Here is an 18,082-nt window from a genome sequence, read left to right as displayed (position 1 = left end):
TCACAGTTACAATATAATAAATTTAATAACATACCCTATGCTTTATAATTATCAGTCAGTTCTCATTAATCTTGTCTAACAAAGAAAAGAAACCCTTAAATTTGCCCCCTTTTTTTCACTCATAGCGAGGGCCTCGTTCTGGCGGACTTAATGCCTTCAGGTAGTATGACAGAAAATATTGGTCAGCTGCCAGCTTGTAGGAACATAACCTGCTACATAATGCCTACAGGCAAAAATTGAGTGTCCCACACTCGCTGCAATAGCAACAGGCAGCACTGACTGACACTCCCACATTTAAAAGGACATACATATCCCATAAAGTGGATGCGGGGATAGCGGTCATGGTAGCTTAGTTGGTAGAGCGTCAGACGCGTTATTCGTAGGTTGTAGGTTCGGTCCCTGCCCATGGCAAATTATCTTTCCGTACACTTTTCCTTCTTAACATTTACATTACAATTACTTTAATAACATCCCCTATACTTTCCTTGGAATAATTGTCTGCCAGTTATCACTAACCTAACCAAGCCGTATTAATAAGAAATAACAAACACTAGCGCCAAAGAAAGAATAGCGGACGTTATTAGTTGTAAATGTAATGTAAATGTGAAGAAATAAAGGTGGACTGAAAGATTGCTTGTCATGAGCTCGGACTGAACCTGTGAACTTCGAATAACACATTCGATGCTCTGCTAACTGAGCTATCGCCGCGGCCATTCTCTCGCCCACTTTTTGGAGGATATACAAGATGAGGGAGTGGCCGTCATGGTTGCTCAGTTGTAAGAGTAGCGGACGCATTATGCGACCGTCACAGGCTCAGTCCCAATTCCTGTCAAGCAATCTTTTCGTCCAGGTTTACTTTTTCTCATTCACATTACAGTTACTGTAATGATTATCCCCTATACTTTTTATGTCATTATAGTTAGTTAGTTCTGAATATTATGTCCAACAAAGAAAAATGAAGCCTTAAAAATTTTACTTCTTTCTTTCAACCAAGTCATCTGACTTGTCCATTGTGCAATACCGAGTAACACACAAGCACTAACATGTTTTGTGGGGTCATTCATTTACAGTACCGATCAAGACAACAGCACTGGAGTTCTAACAGTGGAAGAGCCTCTTCACAAGGAACGAAAGTTCAGTGTGTTTGAGAGCTCCCTTCGTGAACTGCTTGCTAACTGCTCCGTATGTGGCCAAGCAGTTGGCAACCTGAACTTCAGCGTCATGGGAACTCTAGTCGTTGTAGAGGGGGAGTGCGAGCAACAGCACAAGCTCCACTGGAGAAGCCAGCCACTTGTTCAGGGTAGTGGAACTGGAGCCGGCAACTTCCTTCTGGCATGCTCTACTCGGGCTGCGAAGTGGCTGCCACCATCCGATGCCTCAAGTCCATTGGTGTCCAGACCATCACGGATCATACCTTCTACAACTACCAGAGGGCCTACTTGCTCCCTGCAGTAAAACAGGTGCACTTATTTATCAACATCTAAGTATAACTATAGCAAGACTTCTATACATAATAGGCCGTGTGAACACAAATGCTTATACTACTCTTGCATTACAAATGAATCTTATGTTTTTGAACATAATTTCGCCATAAATTTACACATTGTAAAGCAAACCATTTGCTTCCTTCTGTATATCTTGGTCAATGTTATTTAAATGCAGAGCATGAAATCATTTTCTATGAAACGTCAACAAAACTACCCCATCTGATTTCATGGTTGCAATGGAAAAGAGGAGCGTAATATTTTTACATGCTAATGTTTAAATTCAGAAACCAGTCATCTGGAAACGTCACAGTTTTACAAACAGTTTTAGCATGCTGCCTTATTTATCCTACTGTATAATACGAATACTCATGATTGAACTGAGTTTAAGTTGATGAATTTGTACCGTGGAAGTGGAATACTCTTTAATTGCTATTATACCAGTCCCCGGAAACTCGGCACTAGTTTCGGTTTCAAAGAACATGCACGCCCGTAGCGGTTGCCAGGCATCCTAAGGTCCGGTTGAACGATGTGAGGTTAATGTGAATGTTCGCATTTATTGGCTTTCACAAGTTTTACAAATAAAAAAATTCGATGCCATGTAAAGAACTTCTCTTTTGTTATGATTTTTCTTATTCCTTATTTTGTGAATTTTATTATGTGAAACGCAGGAACTGATTGCTTGCCTCTGCTCCTTCTCGCCCCTCGCTCAGCAACATTAGAAGCTGAATCGCGCTGAGTTACCTTGCTCGGTTGGCATGTCAACTACGGGAAAGATAAAGACAGCAAGTTGTGATGAGCAGAAAACTGAAGTTGCAGTGAGATACCCCGGAAAAGTCAACCATGCATGCGTCAAAGATCGCTTATTAAGGCAACACATGTTTTCAGCCGATCTGCGGAGTGCTAACCCGGGGATTCCTTGTTCCGCTAAGGTTTTTAAGCGTTTCCTAAAGGCAACAGGAGCACACAAGAATTTGGAGCAATTATTGGAGCAGGTATTGATTTTGTATGAGTAAACCCAGTTCTCAAGCCCGACCGGACTGACAGAAGTGCAGTGTCGCTTGACACATCGGTGAAGACTGCAGCAAAGCTCCTTAAAAAAAATGCGTTTTATGAAAGGCTTGAATTCGAGCTGACTCAGTAACATAGTTGTAGCTTCTTTTACTTTTGGTGACTAGTTCAAATGATGTCAAGTAATTATATGCTGCTTCCTGCCTATAAAATTCTTGTAGCTGCGGTTTGAAAATTTGTGAATCCTTACTTTTAATAGTGTCACTCAAATACATATCATGGACTAAATGCTTCTAAAAACTACTACAAAAAATGTCAGTAGAGCCAATATTTTGACAAGTGAACTTTTCTTCCTCAAGGCAATGCTGTTACCCTGATGAGGACAAGTGAACTTGCCGAAACACTGTTTCCAGCGACGTTCTTTCTCGGAAAAACTTCTTATCACATCAAGCCTCTCCGTGCCTCTGAACTTTAGTCTCGTTTGGTATTCAAGTTCTGTAAGAAAACTATGTGCGTCATCATCACATACGTGATTGAGTCAAATACGACGTGTCCTACTCGCGATTGTTGATAATTTTCACATTTTTTTCTTTTCCCTCTATTCGATGACCTCACCAGTCACGTCATGAAAGGAATTTTCTGTTGGTGATTTATTTTGAGTAGGATGCCCGGCCACCCCCTGATTATACTGCGGAATACTAAAAGAACCTATGCATTGTGCCACCTGTCTTTCCAGCTCTTCCTCAAGAAACAAGCAGCCATGGTGGATTCGCTTGGTGACTTGCAAATTGACCTAGCAGGTGATGGGCAATGTGACTCTCCAGGCTACAGCACCAAGTATCTAACGTACAGTGTGCTTGCCATGCAGACTGGCTGCATTTTACACACTGAGCAGGTGCAAGTCGAAGAGGTAAACTTGTAGTGTTACTGGTATACTGTTCAAGTGCTAACAAGACCTCTTGCTACACTTTCGTTCACAGTCACCCGAAGTCCCCAACAGTGTCTCAATGAAAAAGAGAGGGCTTGCCAAGTGCCTTACTGCTGTGGAAAATCTAGGTATCCACATACGCTCCTTGACAACAGGTACCATATGTTCGTGCGAAATTCGCGAGCGAATCTAAGAAAAATCAAGTTAATAAAAAAAAATATATCTTTATGCAAAATCGTTAAGAAATGACTGTTGAATGCAAGGGGGGCATGGTAGTTTTATCACTCTTGTAGAAAGCACTGTGTGTGCCCATGACAGCAGGTCCAATGGACTTACTAGGCATAATTTTTTTCAGACCGACATCCTGGAGTAAAGGTATACTGCTGCAAGAACAAGCCAAACATGCCACACTGGTATGATGTTTGGCACGTTGGTAAAGGTAAGCATGTACACTGTTTATAATGTTAGTGTTGGGGCATGTACAGTAATTTGGCCCACTCTGATAAATTACCCTAGAAGGCTGATACTTACTCATGAGTAACATTTTAAAAACAGGCTTGTTGACTAGTAATCATGGTAGATGCACTTGCAAGTCAGCAAGTTTCCTTTTGCATGCATGGTCTAATCACAATATTCAAGACAACCAGCAGTAACATACTAGATTATAAAAAATTCTATGATTAGTGCAACTTTTCAGAAACATGCCAAAAATTTGCTGGAACATTTGTATTGCCTTCATATTTGTAGTGAATAAAATCGGACTATCTCCCGCTAAAGGGAGCCATCTGTAGATGCGAAGCACCGGGCACTAATGCTCACACTGGCGGTGGCATGACGCTGGCGTGCATCAAGCCAAAGCTAAGTAAAGACGTTCTTGATTGAACTTCGAACGCGCAATCCAGTGCCTACATATATGGGCTGACCAGTGAACGGTTGTGCAGGGCGAGCAGTCGGTTTTATACTATCACATGGCCTTGCAAGGCAAGAGAGGGGGTTGGGAGGGACGGTTTTGCGGGTCTCACATGCGACGAGTGGCGACAGGCTAGGGAGAGAGTGACGTCAACGTGCGTGCACTGAGGAAAGGCGTTACTTACTTGGCACCGCTCCAACAGCTGTGGCCAGGGGAGCGCGGTGCCGATGGAGGTACAACTTATGTCTGCATCTGCTTTTTTTCGTTCTGTGAATATGAACACAAGTGACTCATAACTAGCCCGCATGACCGCTTTGGCTGCTCAAGCATGTTACGACATTACAGGCAAGCACATTCCCGAATGCTCTAAGTAGAGACTCTCAGAAAACTTTTATATCTTACAGTAGGAAACAGAGCTGACACCAAAATTTCTGTCGACTTAGCTGTGTAATGTTTTCACATTAAGAACAAGTTTCTGTACCGTGCTTCCTACAAAAAAAAAAAAATGTCTTCTAATCACCTGTACTGTGCTTCTTACAGAAAAAAATTGTCTTCTAATCATGAGATTCTGCCCCTAACTTCAGGCCTAAAGAAAAAGCTCCTAGCTGCCAGCCGCAAGCATCGAGTTATCTCCCCTTGGATCCAAAGCATCATCAACCATCTCTATTGGGTTGCTGCAATGGGTCAAGGAAATGGAGACCTTCTTATAAGCATGTGGAGGAGTCTGCTGAACCATGTTTGTGACAAACACGACGGTCACGATGGTTCATACACGAAATGCCTCCATGACCACCTGGAGGACAGGCAATGGATGAACTCGAGTGAGCATGCAAATTTCTGTTTGTGAACAACACAGCTATTCTTACTGTTCCAACATTACAATTGCGGACAAAAAAGCAAATGTTGCGACTTGGTGTCAAAGTGCTCAGTCCTTTATAACGGCAAAATGGTTCACGTCTAGCGCCTAGCTTTCACCACTAACCAGCATGAACACCACTAGTGCGTTATTCAAATGCAGAATATTTTAATACATCTTCAAAAGTGGTCTAATAATATGTTTATTATAACAGTTGGATTTAAAGAAAAGGTGCAAAGGTAAAATGTCACAATCATTACAAACTGGTGCAACTATGCACAACCATTTAGACATGCTGCTGCAACAGTAATTATGACCTACTCATGTTATACCTGTGTTACACGAGCCCTTTCGAAAGGCCATCCAGTCGATGGCTGTTGGAACGGGACAACTCGACTGACTCGATGAAGCTGTTGCGCTGCTACACGGCAGTTCTGAACGGCCATTGAGTAATTCAGATGTTCCTTGCAAAAACTGTGTGGCGCTTTGGGTCCCTATTTTTGTAATCATGTCACCTAAAGTTAAATATTGTAAGTTCACCTAGAAACTGAAATATGTCTGTTGATGTTATTTAAATAATTCAATAAATGTTTATCTGTTGTTATGAATGTATATTTAGCTTTTACGGTGTTGGGCAGCGAAGCCGTGATGAGCGGTACACAGCGAGACAGCACACTAAAGACACTACTGAATTCATAAACGCTCCTTCACTAGACTTGCCACTGCCTTCAATGGTGCTTTCTTCCGCGGTTCCTTTAGATGAAATTATAGGTCTTCTTTACCAGGCAGAAAAAATGAATTTCACAAAACACCCTCAGACATTATATGGCCTTTGGACTACATAAACATATTTAACTTTGAAATATCTGTTCCAGCATCCCGTGCCTTTCATGAATTGAAAATCATAGTGGACAACCCTCTACTACTCCGAGACATCCGCTGGCTTTCTCCCGAGGTGCAAACATTCTCATTGGAGTCATTCTACAGTGTCCTGAATAGCTTCGTCCCAAAATCTAATACTTTCTCAGAGGACGGCACGCAAGCAAGGTACTCATTTTTGTCACTTTAAATCTAAGAAAAACTAACGTTGAAACCTCTTATTCGTTAGGACATGGCTCGCTTTTCTTCACTTCAATGAGAATGTCGGACGGCAGCAAGCCCTTACTCAGGAGGGAGAGGAGCGATGGAAAATAAAATCCTCGAAGGCAAGGCGAGGCCACTTCACTGTTGCCCCAGTCAAAGAGGAGCTTAGCTATGGTATGTAATACTTTCGGACTAACCAACTGTAGCAGCACAATGAGTCCAAGGAACACATATAGATGGTGATTCATATTTATACTTGTGTGCAAATTTAAGCTAAAGAAAAAGTAAAAAAAAAACAAGAAAAATACTTGCCACTTCTGGGAGGGCGGATTACAGATAAATTGCACAACCAATTGTGATACTGTAGCAAATCTTCTGCCATCTTCTCTCTTGTATATTTTTGCATCCATACAATATTTAACAACCTTGGGATTGTTACCCATGTGGCAATCTACTAATCACAGCTTACTGCTTGCTCTCTTGACTGTTTCTGGAACAGTTCGTCCTATGAGGGATTACCATTTTCATGTGAAAGTCACCTTTTTGGGAGTCTCAATCCGCCTAGCGTTCATTAGATCATGTATTATGCCTGTTTTAATGTAACCGTAGATGCAGTGCCAAGTGCGAAAACACTGATATAAAAGATAGCTGCATTTACCTTGTATAGTCATGCTTGACAGCATATCATCTATGAAATCTCAGCAGGGGATATAGAGTACAAAGGCAGCTGATATAAATTTTGAGGTTGATGTGTGCAATCCAGTGCAAGCACTATGTGCTGCTCTCCACGATGTTGAAATCATCTTGCGACACTGACACTGGCTTGTTAAAGGTTCGTGTGCTGAATGACGCCACCTGGCAAAAAAAAGCGTTCCACTGAATAACACTCACAGGTTTCCATGCACAAGAAAATTCGATACCTGGAGGTGTATTGTAAAATAAGTAAAATGATCAGGCATGTAATCTGATAATTGTAAGTTTGGTTACTGCATATACATAGTTGTCTTTTCGTTTTTTTTTTTTCACACTGATGCCGCAATTACTACTACAGTCCCAATAAAAGAGTGCAATTAACATTCTCTATACCTTTCTTGGCTTCTGTATCAGCTAGTATTCAATAACTCCATATAAGGAGACTTGAAGGTGATTCCTACTTTCTGTAGTGCCACCACTGCAGAAGAGCTTTCAGCTGGTGCAGCTAGTAATGACAGATCAAAAAAGGGGTGCGCATCCGGTAAGAAGTGTTGGCTGTTAATTGAAGAGACCCGCTTTTAACAAACTGTGGCACTCCAGATGGCAATTAATGGCAAGGTAATAGTTAAAAGGAAAAAAAAATTCTTCTAAACAAGCGTGCAATAAATATATGCTAAAAACAGAGCCTGAAGATTAATATAAGGTTGTAACCATGCCACAGCATGCGTGCTTCTATTGTTAGTGGCCGTCACCAGCTGCCCCAGAAGATATTTTTAATTGTCACATAAATCACTCACCCCCACCCCAAATTTGGATTTATATCATTCATAAGGTAGATTGACCTACGATCAAGTAAATACGGTAATTACTTTTATCTTGTAATGTGTCCTGGCATAATAGTGATTTTGTCTTTCTTCACTATGCAGGATATGTTCAAGAGTTATTGGAAGATGCCATGGACCTCTGCGAACTCTCGTCATACAAGGAGAGCTTTGCAAGCTATGAGGCAGCAGAGCCGTGGCATATGTCACTCACCTGTGACCAGCCATCTAAGGAGGAGCTCATTGCTCAGAGGCGCACACGCTTTCCCAAACCATCGACCTCTAATCAGTGAAATGCATTTGTTCTCATGATGTGGGTGTTCGTTCAACGTCCCAAAACAGTGATGCAATAATGAGGGACGCTAAAGTGGAGGGTGCCAAAAATTTTGGTTACATGGTGTTCTTCAGCATGCACCTAAATCTAAGAACATGGCCTCAACCATTTTTGCCTCCACTGAATATGCAGCCACCATGGCCGAGATTCGATCCAGCATCCTTCGGATTATCAGTTCAGTACCATAATTCAGTTCAGTGCCATGGTTTGTCTAGTTAGACAAACCATGGCGGGTAGTCACCAATACTTGTCACAGCACCAAAAGGCTACCATCAAACTAGCATCAAATCCATTTTCACGTGTGTGCTATACGGCTGGCAGCACACAAAGAGCCACTGGCTGAATCGAGCGAGAGAGCTACACTGGACTGAAGTAATGCGGAAAAGCTCGGTGAAACAGAGAGAATGAAAACGTAGAGACGATGCAGGTGAAGTCATCTGGCACTTGTGATTGGGGCAACGTCGAAATCTCAGTGAAGCCGAGTGAATGCAACCGCAGCAACGACGCAGCTGAAGTGTTTCGAGACAAGTACGACGCAACAAACCGACATGGCAGTCGGGCAAACATGCAACCATGACTGATGTGTGGAAAGTTCCGTCAAATATTATGTTCTTGTGTGTGCTATACGGCTGGCAGCACACAGAAAGCCACTGAGTGAATCGAGTGAGAGAGCCACATGACTGAAGCAACTGCCTTCCTGGCAGTCGGGCAACGATGCAGCCATGAGTGCATTTTGTGAAGTGCCGTGAAATACTATTTTTACGTGTGTGCTATACAGCTGGCAGCACACAAAGAGCCACTGGCTGAATCGAGCGAGAGAGCTACACTGGATTGAAGCAATGTGGAAAGCTCGGTGAAACAGAGAGAATGCAAACGTAGAGACGACGCAGGTGAAATCTTCTGGTAAAAAGTGACGCAACGAACCTTCTTGGCAGTTGGGCAAACATGCAACCATGACTGATGTGTTGAAAGTGCCGTGAAATGTTATTTACGTGTGTGTACTATACAACTGCAGCCCACAGCCACTGGGTGAATTGAGCGAGGGAGCCACATTTGACGGAAGCGACTGCTTACCTGATAGTCGGGAAACGATGCAGCCATGATTGCTTTTTGTGAAGTGCCATGAAATATTATTTTCTCGTCTGTGTGCTACGGGAGGCCGTCCAGAAAGAGCTACATCTACTTGAGATGGCATCACAAGTTTGACAGAATGACTAGATGGGAGTATTTGGGAAATGTTCCTCGTTTCTTGTTTGGGTGAGTCTTGAAAAGAAATGTTCCATCATATTTAATTAATTCCTTTGTATAATGCTTCTCTATGGTAATTGTGCACTATTTTAAACCTGTCCACCAATGAAATAGTCTGCAATTATCGTCATAAGTGGTAGATGCGATGAGCAAGCCCTAATTAATGTTCTCTTAAAAACTGATGCACGAAGCAAAACTAGTTTGGAGCGATAGATTGCTCGATAAGTCCACTGGAAAAGACAAACCTGTGTAAAACAGGTCTACCGAAAAGGAAATGAATGCGGATATCAGTTGAAAGCACGGGATGTTTGCAGCTCAATTTCAAGTTAAGATATAAAAAACTTTCACGTGCCTACAGAGGTGGATATCGGAAGCCCACGTAGTCGGCTGATGGGAACTGCTTCCGAATGGCGGTGACTACGCACACAGGTAATACAACTCTGTTGTGTCGCCCAAGCCTTTTCCAAATTCATCGCGTGAAGAAGCGGTACGCCAGAAACCAATATTTCCTGGAAAAAGGCATAGGATGACATTGCTGGAACTGCAAATTGGAAATGTTTTTTTTTGTTCGATTCAGCATTATCTGAGTACGTCTCCTTCAACCGCGATAAAGTGAGCTAGAATAGGGTAGTGGGCTCACTCGCCGGCCGGCGCCATGCATTGCGGTGACGCCGCCAATGTCACACAAACGTGCTTCGACGTGCCTCCGCGGCGTGAAGCCACCGCCGCATTAAATGTAGCGAGCGTTGGCGCTGGGGCATTTGCTGCCTGTTTGGAGTGGCGGTCGGTGTGTGCGAGTTTTGTTACGTTGAGAACTCGTCGCGCTTTGCATCCTCAATCCCCTAGGTTCTTCGGCGAACAGTGATGTGGCCTGACAAGCAGTGACCCTCAAACGAGGTTAAAATGCTTCCGCGGCGGCAAAACTACTGTTTTGCGCCAGGCTGTCGTACAGGTTACGTCCACGTGAAGGGCAGCAAGAAGCCGTCTTTGTTCGGAGTTCCGAAGGATGCAGCCTCGAAGAAGCAATGGGAAAGAAATTTGCATCGAGCGGACAAAGCCCTGGACGACACATCTCCCGTGTGTGACCTTCATTTTCAGCCGAAGTATGTGCTACGGGACTACGTGCATATAATCTACGTGACTGGACTGCGCGTGACTATAACGAGTGTGCTAGAAATGCTGTCTTATTTGACAGGGAAAGTAGCATTTAATTACATAATGACATCAAAGACCAGCCAAGACCCATTAGAAAATTTATTTGGTATTATACGTCAGTCATCCAGCAGCAACGACCACCCCACGCCAACTCAGTTTTTGCTAACCATTACTTGTCTGTCATTCTATGGTCTCGTGAAAACAGTTAGCCAGGGGAATTGTGACCAAGGCGAGCTAGCTTCATTGCTGGAGATCAATGTTGCTACTGACACACTGCCACAAGACGATTCAGTTGGCAGTGCAAGCACTGTGAATGAGCCTACAGTGCCAGCCCCTATTGACCACAACCAGCATATTGCTAGAAGTGATTCCAGGCTGATCTTTTATGTTGCTGGCTATATTGCGCGAAAGTGTGTCATTAAAACAAACTGCGAAGTTTGCATAACACTACTCACGATGCCAGCTCCAGGAGATTTTCAGTTCACTCGTCTAACCACCTTTCGTGACAAAGGTGGACTGTTGTATCCATCTAGCCACCTGTACAGTTTTGTGAGCAAGCTAGAAAACATGTTTACAGAGTGCTTTTCTTGTTACAAGTTGCATTCTGACAGCATTTTGGATGTATTGACAATCGTGAAAGAAAAGTTTTCCCAAGAAGTTGGGTGCGCACAACATGCCCCTGGACTCTCAAAAGACGTAATCAGCTTTTATATTGTTACGCGGTTTTGTGAAAGGCATTAATTCTGATAGAACCGAGAAGCGGGAAAAGGCAAAGCATCTAAAGTTGAGCCGCTGCTCCTGAAGAAATATCCAGTAAGCAACTGTGCCCAATATATATCTGATGAATCAATTTTCATGTACTTGTGCCAGGTACTTGGGGAGAGTGGCTTCCTGTTTTTCTTATCTGTGGATTTTTACAGTCTTTGCATAGGAATATTCAGTGCAGAAATAGCCAAATTACAGAGCCAAGATAATGGAGATCTGCAGAAAGAATGAGCAGCTGACAATTTTTAAATGCTGTTAAATGTATGATATTAAGAGCTCGTGGTAAACTCTTGAGTGTGCACCAAGGTCAGCATCGCTAATAATTTCACAAGCTCGTAAAAGGCGTGCGTGACGAAAGTAGGGCCCGAGAAATACAAAGAATCCAGTTTACAATTTATAGCCGCGCAACGTAAGCTTTGAAAAGTTCGCCATCGCTGCTTATCACTTGTAAGAGAATTTAAATGCATCTCATGTTTGCGCAGCATCCCTTGCATGCAGTTTAATCGCGCGAGTTACGCCGACCGAGTTTATGAAAATGTTTTCTACAGCTTTACGCCGACCGAGTTTATGAAAATGTTTTCTACAGCTTTATTCGCACGAGTACTGACGGTATTCGGTGTGTTTCATTTAACATCAAATAACGAGAAAACAGTTTAGCTGCATACACCATGCTACAGTGTTCTAGATGGTTACCTACGCGCACATGTAGGCCAACGGCCTACGCACCTAGCTCTACGATAGTTTTCTTTCTTTATTTTTGTTGTCTTAGCGACATCAGCATCACCGTTTACACTGCCGAAATTCACGCGCATTTCCGTCTAGTGCATGGGATAACAGCGCACAAAAAGCATGATTTCAGTTGCGCACCAACGCCTCCGTTTGGCAGTGCCCTACATTGAAGTCGCTGGTGGCGCCACCACTCGTGTGACATACCCGGCGTCAAGCAGGGGACCTCAGCAAGCCCACTACCATATTCTAGCTCACTTTAACCGCGACGCCGTTCTCTTGCAGCTCACAATAGAGAGCGCGCAGCACTGCGGAGCTCAGACACACGCTTTGGAATTCGTGCCGAGTTATGCAGCCGTCCGGACTTTCGAGAACAACTTGCAGTATGTCCCGATAGCAGACTTGCTCAAGGGCCGTTGGCATTGCTCCACAAAGCCCACAGTCGCACCTGCATTCGCGAAAATAAGCTTCAGTTATCGTTGTCATGGACACCGTACAAACACCGCGAAATGAAAGACAATGTCATGACGAAATCGTTTGTACGCTATTGGTTATGCAGCACAACGGACAAGTTACACGCGCGAAACAGCAAGCGCGGCAGCTACGCGAGGGCGAACAAGTATCGAACAAAAAGGGCTACTTGAATCATTTACACTTACCCGTGATCGTTGCCATCGCCATGGAAGTCCGGCAAATCAGGTGGTGGTGGATTACTGCTGCCATCCTCGGCACGAAACGCAGGATCGCGAAATGGTGTGTCGCTGTGTGGTTCAAAACCCATTTCGTTGCTCCTTCAGCACAACCGCTCTTCAGGCTCGGGGCCCATGGTGAGGAGTGGTTGAAAGTGCCGTGAAACAACAACAACAAAAAAACATAGGCTGCTCGCGTTGAGCGCACAAACAGACGATCACCCAGTTGACCCAGCCGCGGTCAAGGGTCTCACTTCCAGTGGCTCTGCTATGGCTTTGACTTACCGGAAGCAGGCGAAACAACGTCACGCACGCGTTTTGCCACGTCACATCGTGATGCAGGCCCCGTGAAGGTGGAGCTTAGCCCCGAGCACTCAAAGGAAGAGTTGAGGGTGAAAGGCAGAGCGGAGGAGGAGGATACTTTCTCAGTGCTCGTAGCTCCGTTAATAACGGGTGTTTCGATGGGATTATGGTGCCAATGATTTGCACCAGTAGTGGTCTAAGCGAAAACAGAAAGTGAAAAAAACGTTTCAGGGACCCTTTAAAGCGACAGCCGTTCAGCCCTCGTATTGTAGTGCGTAACATGTCTTACGCTTTGACCTGCAAAGTGGTGCCGGTGGGAGATTTCTTCTGTGCGTTGTTGAACAATAAAAAATTCACAGCATGCGTGTTAACTAAAAGCGGAATTCTCCTGTCTCTCATTCCCCATTAGCAGCCATTGGCATGTACATTGAGCACTATCTGACAAGAAAGGGTTGCTACGTTATACTCGCAGGGCGTAACCTCCTTTGTTTTAGAAAGGTTTAGCGAGCGTTGGGCCGCAGTGCCATGAATACAGTGAACTAGTATATACCATGAACTCGAGGTGGTTAAAGGTGGGAAATATACACGAAGCGCAAGCCGTAAAAAAGTGTGCGTGTGCCACCTCTCGTTTAGTCCTTGGAATGTCCGCTGGATGGCGGTGCTTCTATATGCGGAATATATGAGGAAAAGATGATAGATGGTGGTACTTAGAGTGTTGATTAGATTGACGAACGGACACAAAAACAGATGCCTGGACGGACGCTGGATGGCTGCACGGACGGATGGATGCATAGGTGGATACAGGGGCAGATGCATGGACGAACGCAGGGATGGACGCACGGACGGGCGGATGGACGCATGGACAGTCACAGAGACGGACGCATGGATGGACGGAAGCAAGAACGAATGGACGGACGGATGCTTCGCCCCACTCTCCATCATTCACCCCGTGTATATACTGCCATTTTTTCCTGTTTATAAGTACGTGACGAAACATCATCTTGCGAACAGTAAAATGTTCTATTTCCTAAAAAATCCATTATCCACGCTTCTAAATAATCAGGCAAATTGATTTCTCTCAGACGACTGACTAGTACACTATGTTCAACGCTATCATACGCCAGATGTATGCGACTCTCTAGGTCGATGTGCGCTTGCCATATGGAACATCCCTGCCTGCCTCCAATTTAACATGGGCAAAGAACCCTTTCTCTATCGACAAATTTCATTATGCGAACATTCACTACTCTATTACTTTTACAAAATTAGAGGTTAGTGCAATTGGCCTGATATTGTCTAAAACGTAACCTTCACCTGGTTTTTTTAGAATAGGTATGATTTTTGCGATTTGCCATTCAGATGGAATCCAAGCTTCTCTTATAGCATAATTTATTATATTAAGTACATCTTCCCGTGACTCATTGAATAAAATTGTCAGCATTGCTGAAGTGACTTCATCCAGGCCTGTGGCCGCCATCGGAAGTTTTCTCATAACCTCTGCACTTCCTCTATCGATAATTCGGTGAAACTGTCTCTTGATCGTAAGATTACTGGAGGGGGATAAACAGTAGTCGAGAATCGCTTTTCCAAACTTTCAGCTATGCTTTCCAATGACTGCTTCAATTCCTGAGGGGATAAAACTATAGATTCAGAATTTACTGCTTGAGAAATCAGTTTCTTAATTATGTCTCAGATATCCAAATAAGCTCTTTTGTTGTTTGATTTCGAAAGAAAGTCAAAATGCTTTTCATTATATTCTGCTTTGCTTTAACCACTGTACGTTTAAAAGTACCTACAATGAATTTATAATCTGACCAGTTTTTTGGACACTGATTGTGTAATAGCTTCTCCTAGGCAACTTTTCTATGCCTGAAATCCCGAGTGCAGTTATCATTCCACCATAGCGACACAGGTTTTTGTTCAACTGATTGAACCTCAAATTTCGCTTTGCTACACGATTCCTGTATTACTGAACAAATGCTCAGTGCTTTTTGCTTTACCGTTGCTTCAGGCAGAGCCTCCATGAAGCCTCGCAAGGTCCTTTTAAAAATACTGTAATTTATGCATGCAAGTTTTCCAGTAGAAACAGATATTGATTTATTGATTTGTGAGATTTAACGTCCCAAAACCACGATATGATTATGAGAGACGCCGTAGTGGAGGGCTCCGGAAATTTCGACCACCTGGGGTTCTTTTACGTGCGCCCAAATCTGAGCACACGGGCCTCCATCGGAAATGCAGCCGCCGTAGCCGGGATTTGATCCCGCGATCTGCGGTAGGAACCGATATTAGTGGGCGCACAATGTCAAATGTAACTGGAATGTGATCGCTATTAGTCGCAGTGTCAACAGCCCACCAAGATGAGATCCCAAGGCCTGATCCCGAAAAAGTGAAGTCTAAAGATGAGGATGACATCCCTCTGATGAAAGTGGGGATACCTGAGTTATGACAAGTGAGACTATTATCCTGAGACCAGTCCCATAATCGAATACCGCACCAATCTGTCCTTGAACCCCAAGTTATGTGATGGGAGAAGTCTCTTGCCAATAGGACATTATTACCGCTAATAGAAATTACACTATCCGAAGGGTTTGTGCCATGAACCCCTGACGGATAATATATATTTGCTATGTGAAATATTCCACATGAAGGAAGACTCAAAGAAATTACTAAAATTTCGTACTCCGGCGACAGAAGCTGAAGCGTTGTTTTTGCTTTGTGGCAAAATCTGGTAGAGACTAAAGTAAGTAACCCACCCCCTCTTGAAAATCGATCTAAACAAAATGATCTATAATTTGTTAAATGAAAAAACTGATCTGGAACTAAGCAAGTTCCTTGTAGCAATATTATATCCGTTTTTTTTTTCCAACAATGAGACAAGATAAATCTGTGGAAGCTGTAAAAACAGAACGACAATTCTACTGTAAGACTTTTAACGGTTCACTAGTGGGATATACCAGCAGTCAAAAAAACCTTCTCTAGTATGCTGGCCTTTACGACCTCGCTAGGCAGAGCCTTTTTTGCTTCTGTCTGTGACGACACGGAAGAAGGGTTTAAGGGAGATCGGCTACGTTTTATGGGCATGCGAATCGATTTCACAATCAGTGTTGACACTGAGATCTATAGTAGGGAGGTGACCTCTCTCTGTAGGCTTATTAACCACCCGAGTGTCTTCTAGGAGCACCCTATCTGCTCTCATGCTGCATCCTGCCTTCTGCTGAGATGTCAGTGTAGAACTTGTCTGAGGAGAAGCTGATGAGTTATTCATCAACTGAGTTAATTGAGCACTCATTATCTCATACAGACATTCTGAGAGGCTGGTAAATAACCTGTCCATTTCTTTTGATACTGCCTTTTCTGCTGCGGCCTCAATTGTTTGGGCAAAGCTAGCATCTGCCATTGAATTTTGTCGATTGGCAATCCCAGCATACCCTTGTGTCCTTTCCATGATAACTGTCATTGCATCTCTCCTTGAGCATCGTCGACTGTCCATTACATCCAACAGTTGCTTCTCTTGAAAGAGCGGGACAACTGGAATAATCTGCTTTATGAGCACCCTCAGAGAGACAGCTCTCCTCAGCTTGAACTTTGCAATCAGCGACCCTCACCACGAATGCAACACCGTATTACATTTACACCCACCAGCACTGTGGCCAAAACGCCAACAATTTTTACATTGCAGGGGACGCGATGCTAATTGTTCCACCCAGAAGATTAGTGGCCAAGCTTTTATTTCAGATGGACACGATGTTCCGGCGAAAAAGCTATTACCCCGACCAAGGAGAGTTTCTCAAGTGTTTCAGATGGGCTTAGTTGTGAGTGAACTTCACGCACAGCGCCTTCGGTGCATGCAAGATGGTGTGGGATATATGCACTCACCTGGATAGAGGCAAATGATGAGCATGTCAGAATATCCGCTACACAATCTTTGTCTGGTGATCGGCACACGATACCTCCGCGCCAAACTGTCGTACCTCAGTGATGCTTTCGTATTCAGAGGTTATCGCCCGAAGCTGCTCCTGAATCGCTTTAGGGTTGTTCAACCGGATTGCTCCATTACCCAAGGGCACCAGTGCAACGGGAATGCTGGTAACGCCATTGTGTAGAAAGAGATCGAGGGGAATCTCATCTGATCGAAGAGAGGCTGTCCATGCTGAACTGCCTTGCCCAGGAGAATTCCTGGATATTGCTGCAATCCCTTGATGACCCTTGAAAGTAAACTAACACAAGATAACAGATACAAATGGACTCAAAAGATATCAAGCTATCCGATCCTTAACAACCAAAATCACCAGAACGGAGTACGGTACCACGTCTAAAGGAGGAGAAGAAAACTATGCCCGTCGCCGAACTCCTTGCGTCTCGCGTTTGGAGGCTTTCTCTTCTCTCCTAACATGACGTACGATACCCATGAAAACCATTGCGTAAAAGCCATTGTATCAGCCATAGGTTGATTTGAGCACGGCGTGCTCGTTTGTTAAGGGGTTCTCTTCGGGAGGTCGCGACTTGTCCACGCGTGCGCCCGCGATCGCACTGAAAAGCCGCGTATTCGAATAAAAAAAAGGCTAAAAGTGCTCAAGGTCACGCAGTTCGCGTGACGTTTTTCTTTCCCCGTGCCATGCGCCCCTGTTTAGTTTCCAGCGCTTTCATCGGGACGAGGGAAGAGAAAATGTGGTTGCAGCGTGATACAAACTTTTGTAAAAATTTTCTCGGCGGTGAATTCGAAAAAGTGTTGCAGAGCCCCTTTACGCCCGTGCGCGCGGGAGAAGTATTTTTAATGGCCGCTTTTGAAAATAATGACACGAAACTCGCTTCAAATGGGCAGGATCGATAAGTACGACGTGCAGCGCCTATATAACGAACGTCCAAAATAAATGCACAATGACCTACGCATCAAGCACACCGCTATACTCACCGCTGAAAGATCTACACGTGGTTCTATAGTCGTGAACTAGAACTGCTAAAACCCACCGAGAACCAAACAAGGCTCACGGGAACGGGGCTTCCCAGCAGGCAACACGTCCAGAGAAAAAAAAGTATGCAAAAAAAGAAACGAGGCGCGAGCAGCTTCTTGGG

The 18,082-nt window shown here is 44.0% G+C and overlaps 3 protein-coding genes across 4 annotated transcripts in view; 2 read left to right on the top strand and 1 right to left on the bottom strand.

The window, feature by feature from the left end:
- The first annotated feature begins 1,326 nt into the window (after positions 1 to 1,326).
- On the top strand, positions 1,327 to 13,383 carry LOC119176298 (uncharacterized). Its single transcript, XM_037427510.2, has 8 exons — positions 1,327 to 1,460; positions 3,232 to 3,405; positions 3,476 to 3,578; positions 3,779 to 3,862; positions 4,918 to 5,154; positions 6,065 to 6,236; positions 6,298 to 6,446; positions 7,892 to 13,383. Exons 1-8 carry the CDS (start codon positions 1,335 to 1,337, stop codon positions 8,077 to 8,079), a joined length of 1,233 nt encoding a protein of 410 aa, XP_037283407.2. The 5' UTR covers positions 1,327 to 1,334; the 3' UTR covers positions 8,080 to 13,383.
- The window catches only part of LOC119176302 (bromodomain-containing protein 7), a 116,437-nt gene continuing 107,596 nt past the window's right edge, over positions 9,242 to 18,082 (top strand). The window contains exon 1 of the mRNA XM_075877334.1: positions 9,242 to 9,377. Within this exon, the coding sequence (XP_075733449.1) occupies positions 9,356 to 9,377 (22 nt within the window). The 5' untranslated portion in view covers positions 9,242 to 9,355. The remainder of the gene's footprint in view (positions 9,378 to 18,082) is intronic.
- LOC119176299 (uncharacterized) lies at positions 9,721 to 12,804 on the bottom strand. Of its 2 annotated transcripts, XM_075877336.1 has the most exons (3): positions 12,674 to 12,804; positions 12,305 to 12,462; positions 9,721 to 9,877 (listed from the first exon to the last, which is right to left on the bottom strand). In XM_075877336.1, coding segments are annotated over exons 1-3 (282 nt in total). In that variant the 5' UTR covers positions 12,796 to 12,804; the 3' UTR covers positions 9,721 to 9,875. The 2 variants fall into 2 exon arrangements, with proteins under 2 accessions (XP_075733451.1, XP_037283409.1); XM_037427512.2 differs by lacking the exon at positions 9,721 to 9,877 and having other exon boundaries at positions 12,020 to 12,462.

Source organism: Rhipicephalus microplus, chromosome X (assembly GCF_043290135.1).
Source record: "Rhipicephalus microplus isolate Deutch F79 chromosome X, USDA_Rmic, whole genome shotgun sequence".
In the NCBI taxonomy this organism is placed as follows: Eukaryota; Metazoa; Arthropoda; class Arachnida; order Ixodida; family Ixodidae; genus Rhipicephalus; species Rhipicephalus microplus.
Note: the sequence above shows the minus strand (reverse complement) of the source record. Positions and strands in the feature narration are given on the sequence as shown.

Excerpts from the sequence above, each read along its gene's own strand:
- LOC119176299 (XM_037427512.2), bottom strand. The coding sequence starts at position 12,795 with ATGGGTTTTGAACCACACAGCGACACACCATTTCGCGATCCTGCGTTT. Across the intron at positions 12,463-12,673 it reads GGCGATGGCAACGATCACGG|GTGCGACTGTGGGCTTTGTG; the intron begins GTAAGTGTAAAT and ends TCGCGAATGCAG.
- LOC119176298 (XM_037427510.2), top strand. The coding sequence starts at position 1,335 with ATGCTCTACTCGGGCTGCGAAGTGGCTGCCACCATCCGATGCCTCAAG. Across the intron at positions 5,155-6,064 it reads CAGGCAATGGATGAACTCGA|CATCCCGTGCCTTTCATGAA; the intron begins GTGAGCATGCAA and ends TATCTGTTCCAG. Across the intron at positions 6,447-7,891 it reads CAAAGAGGAGCTTAGCTATG|GATATGTTCAAGAGTTATTG; the intron begins GTATGTAATACT and ends TTCACTATGCAG.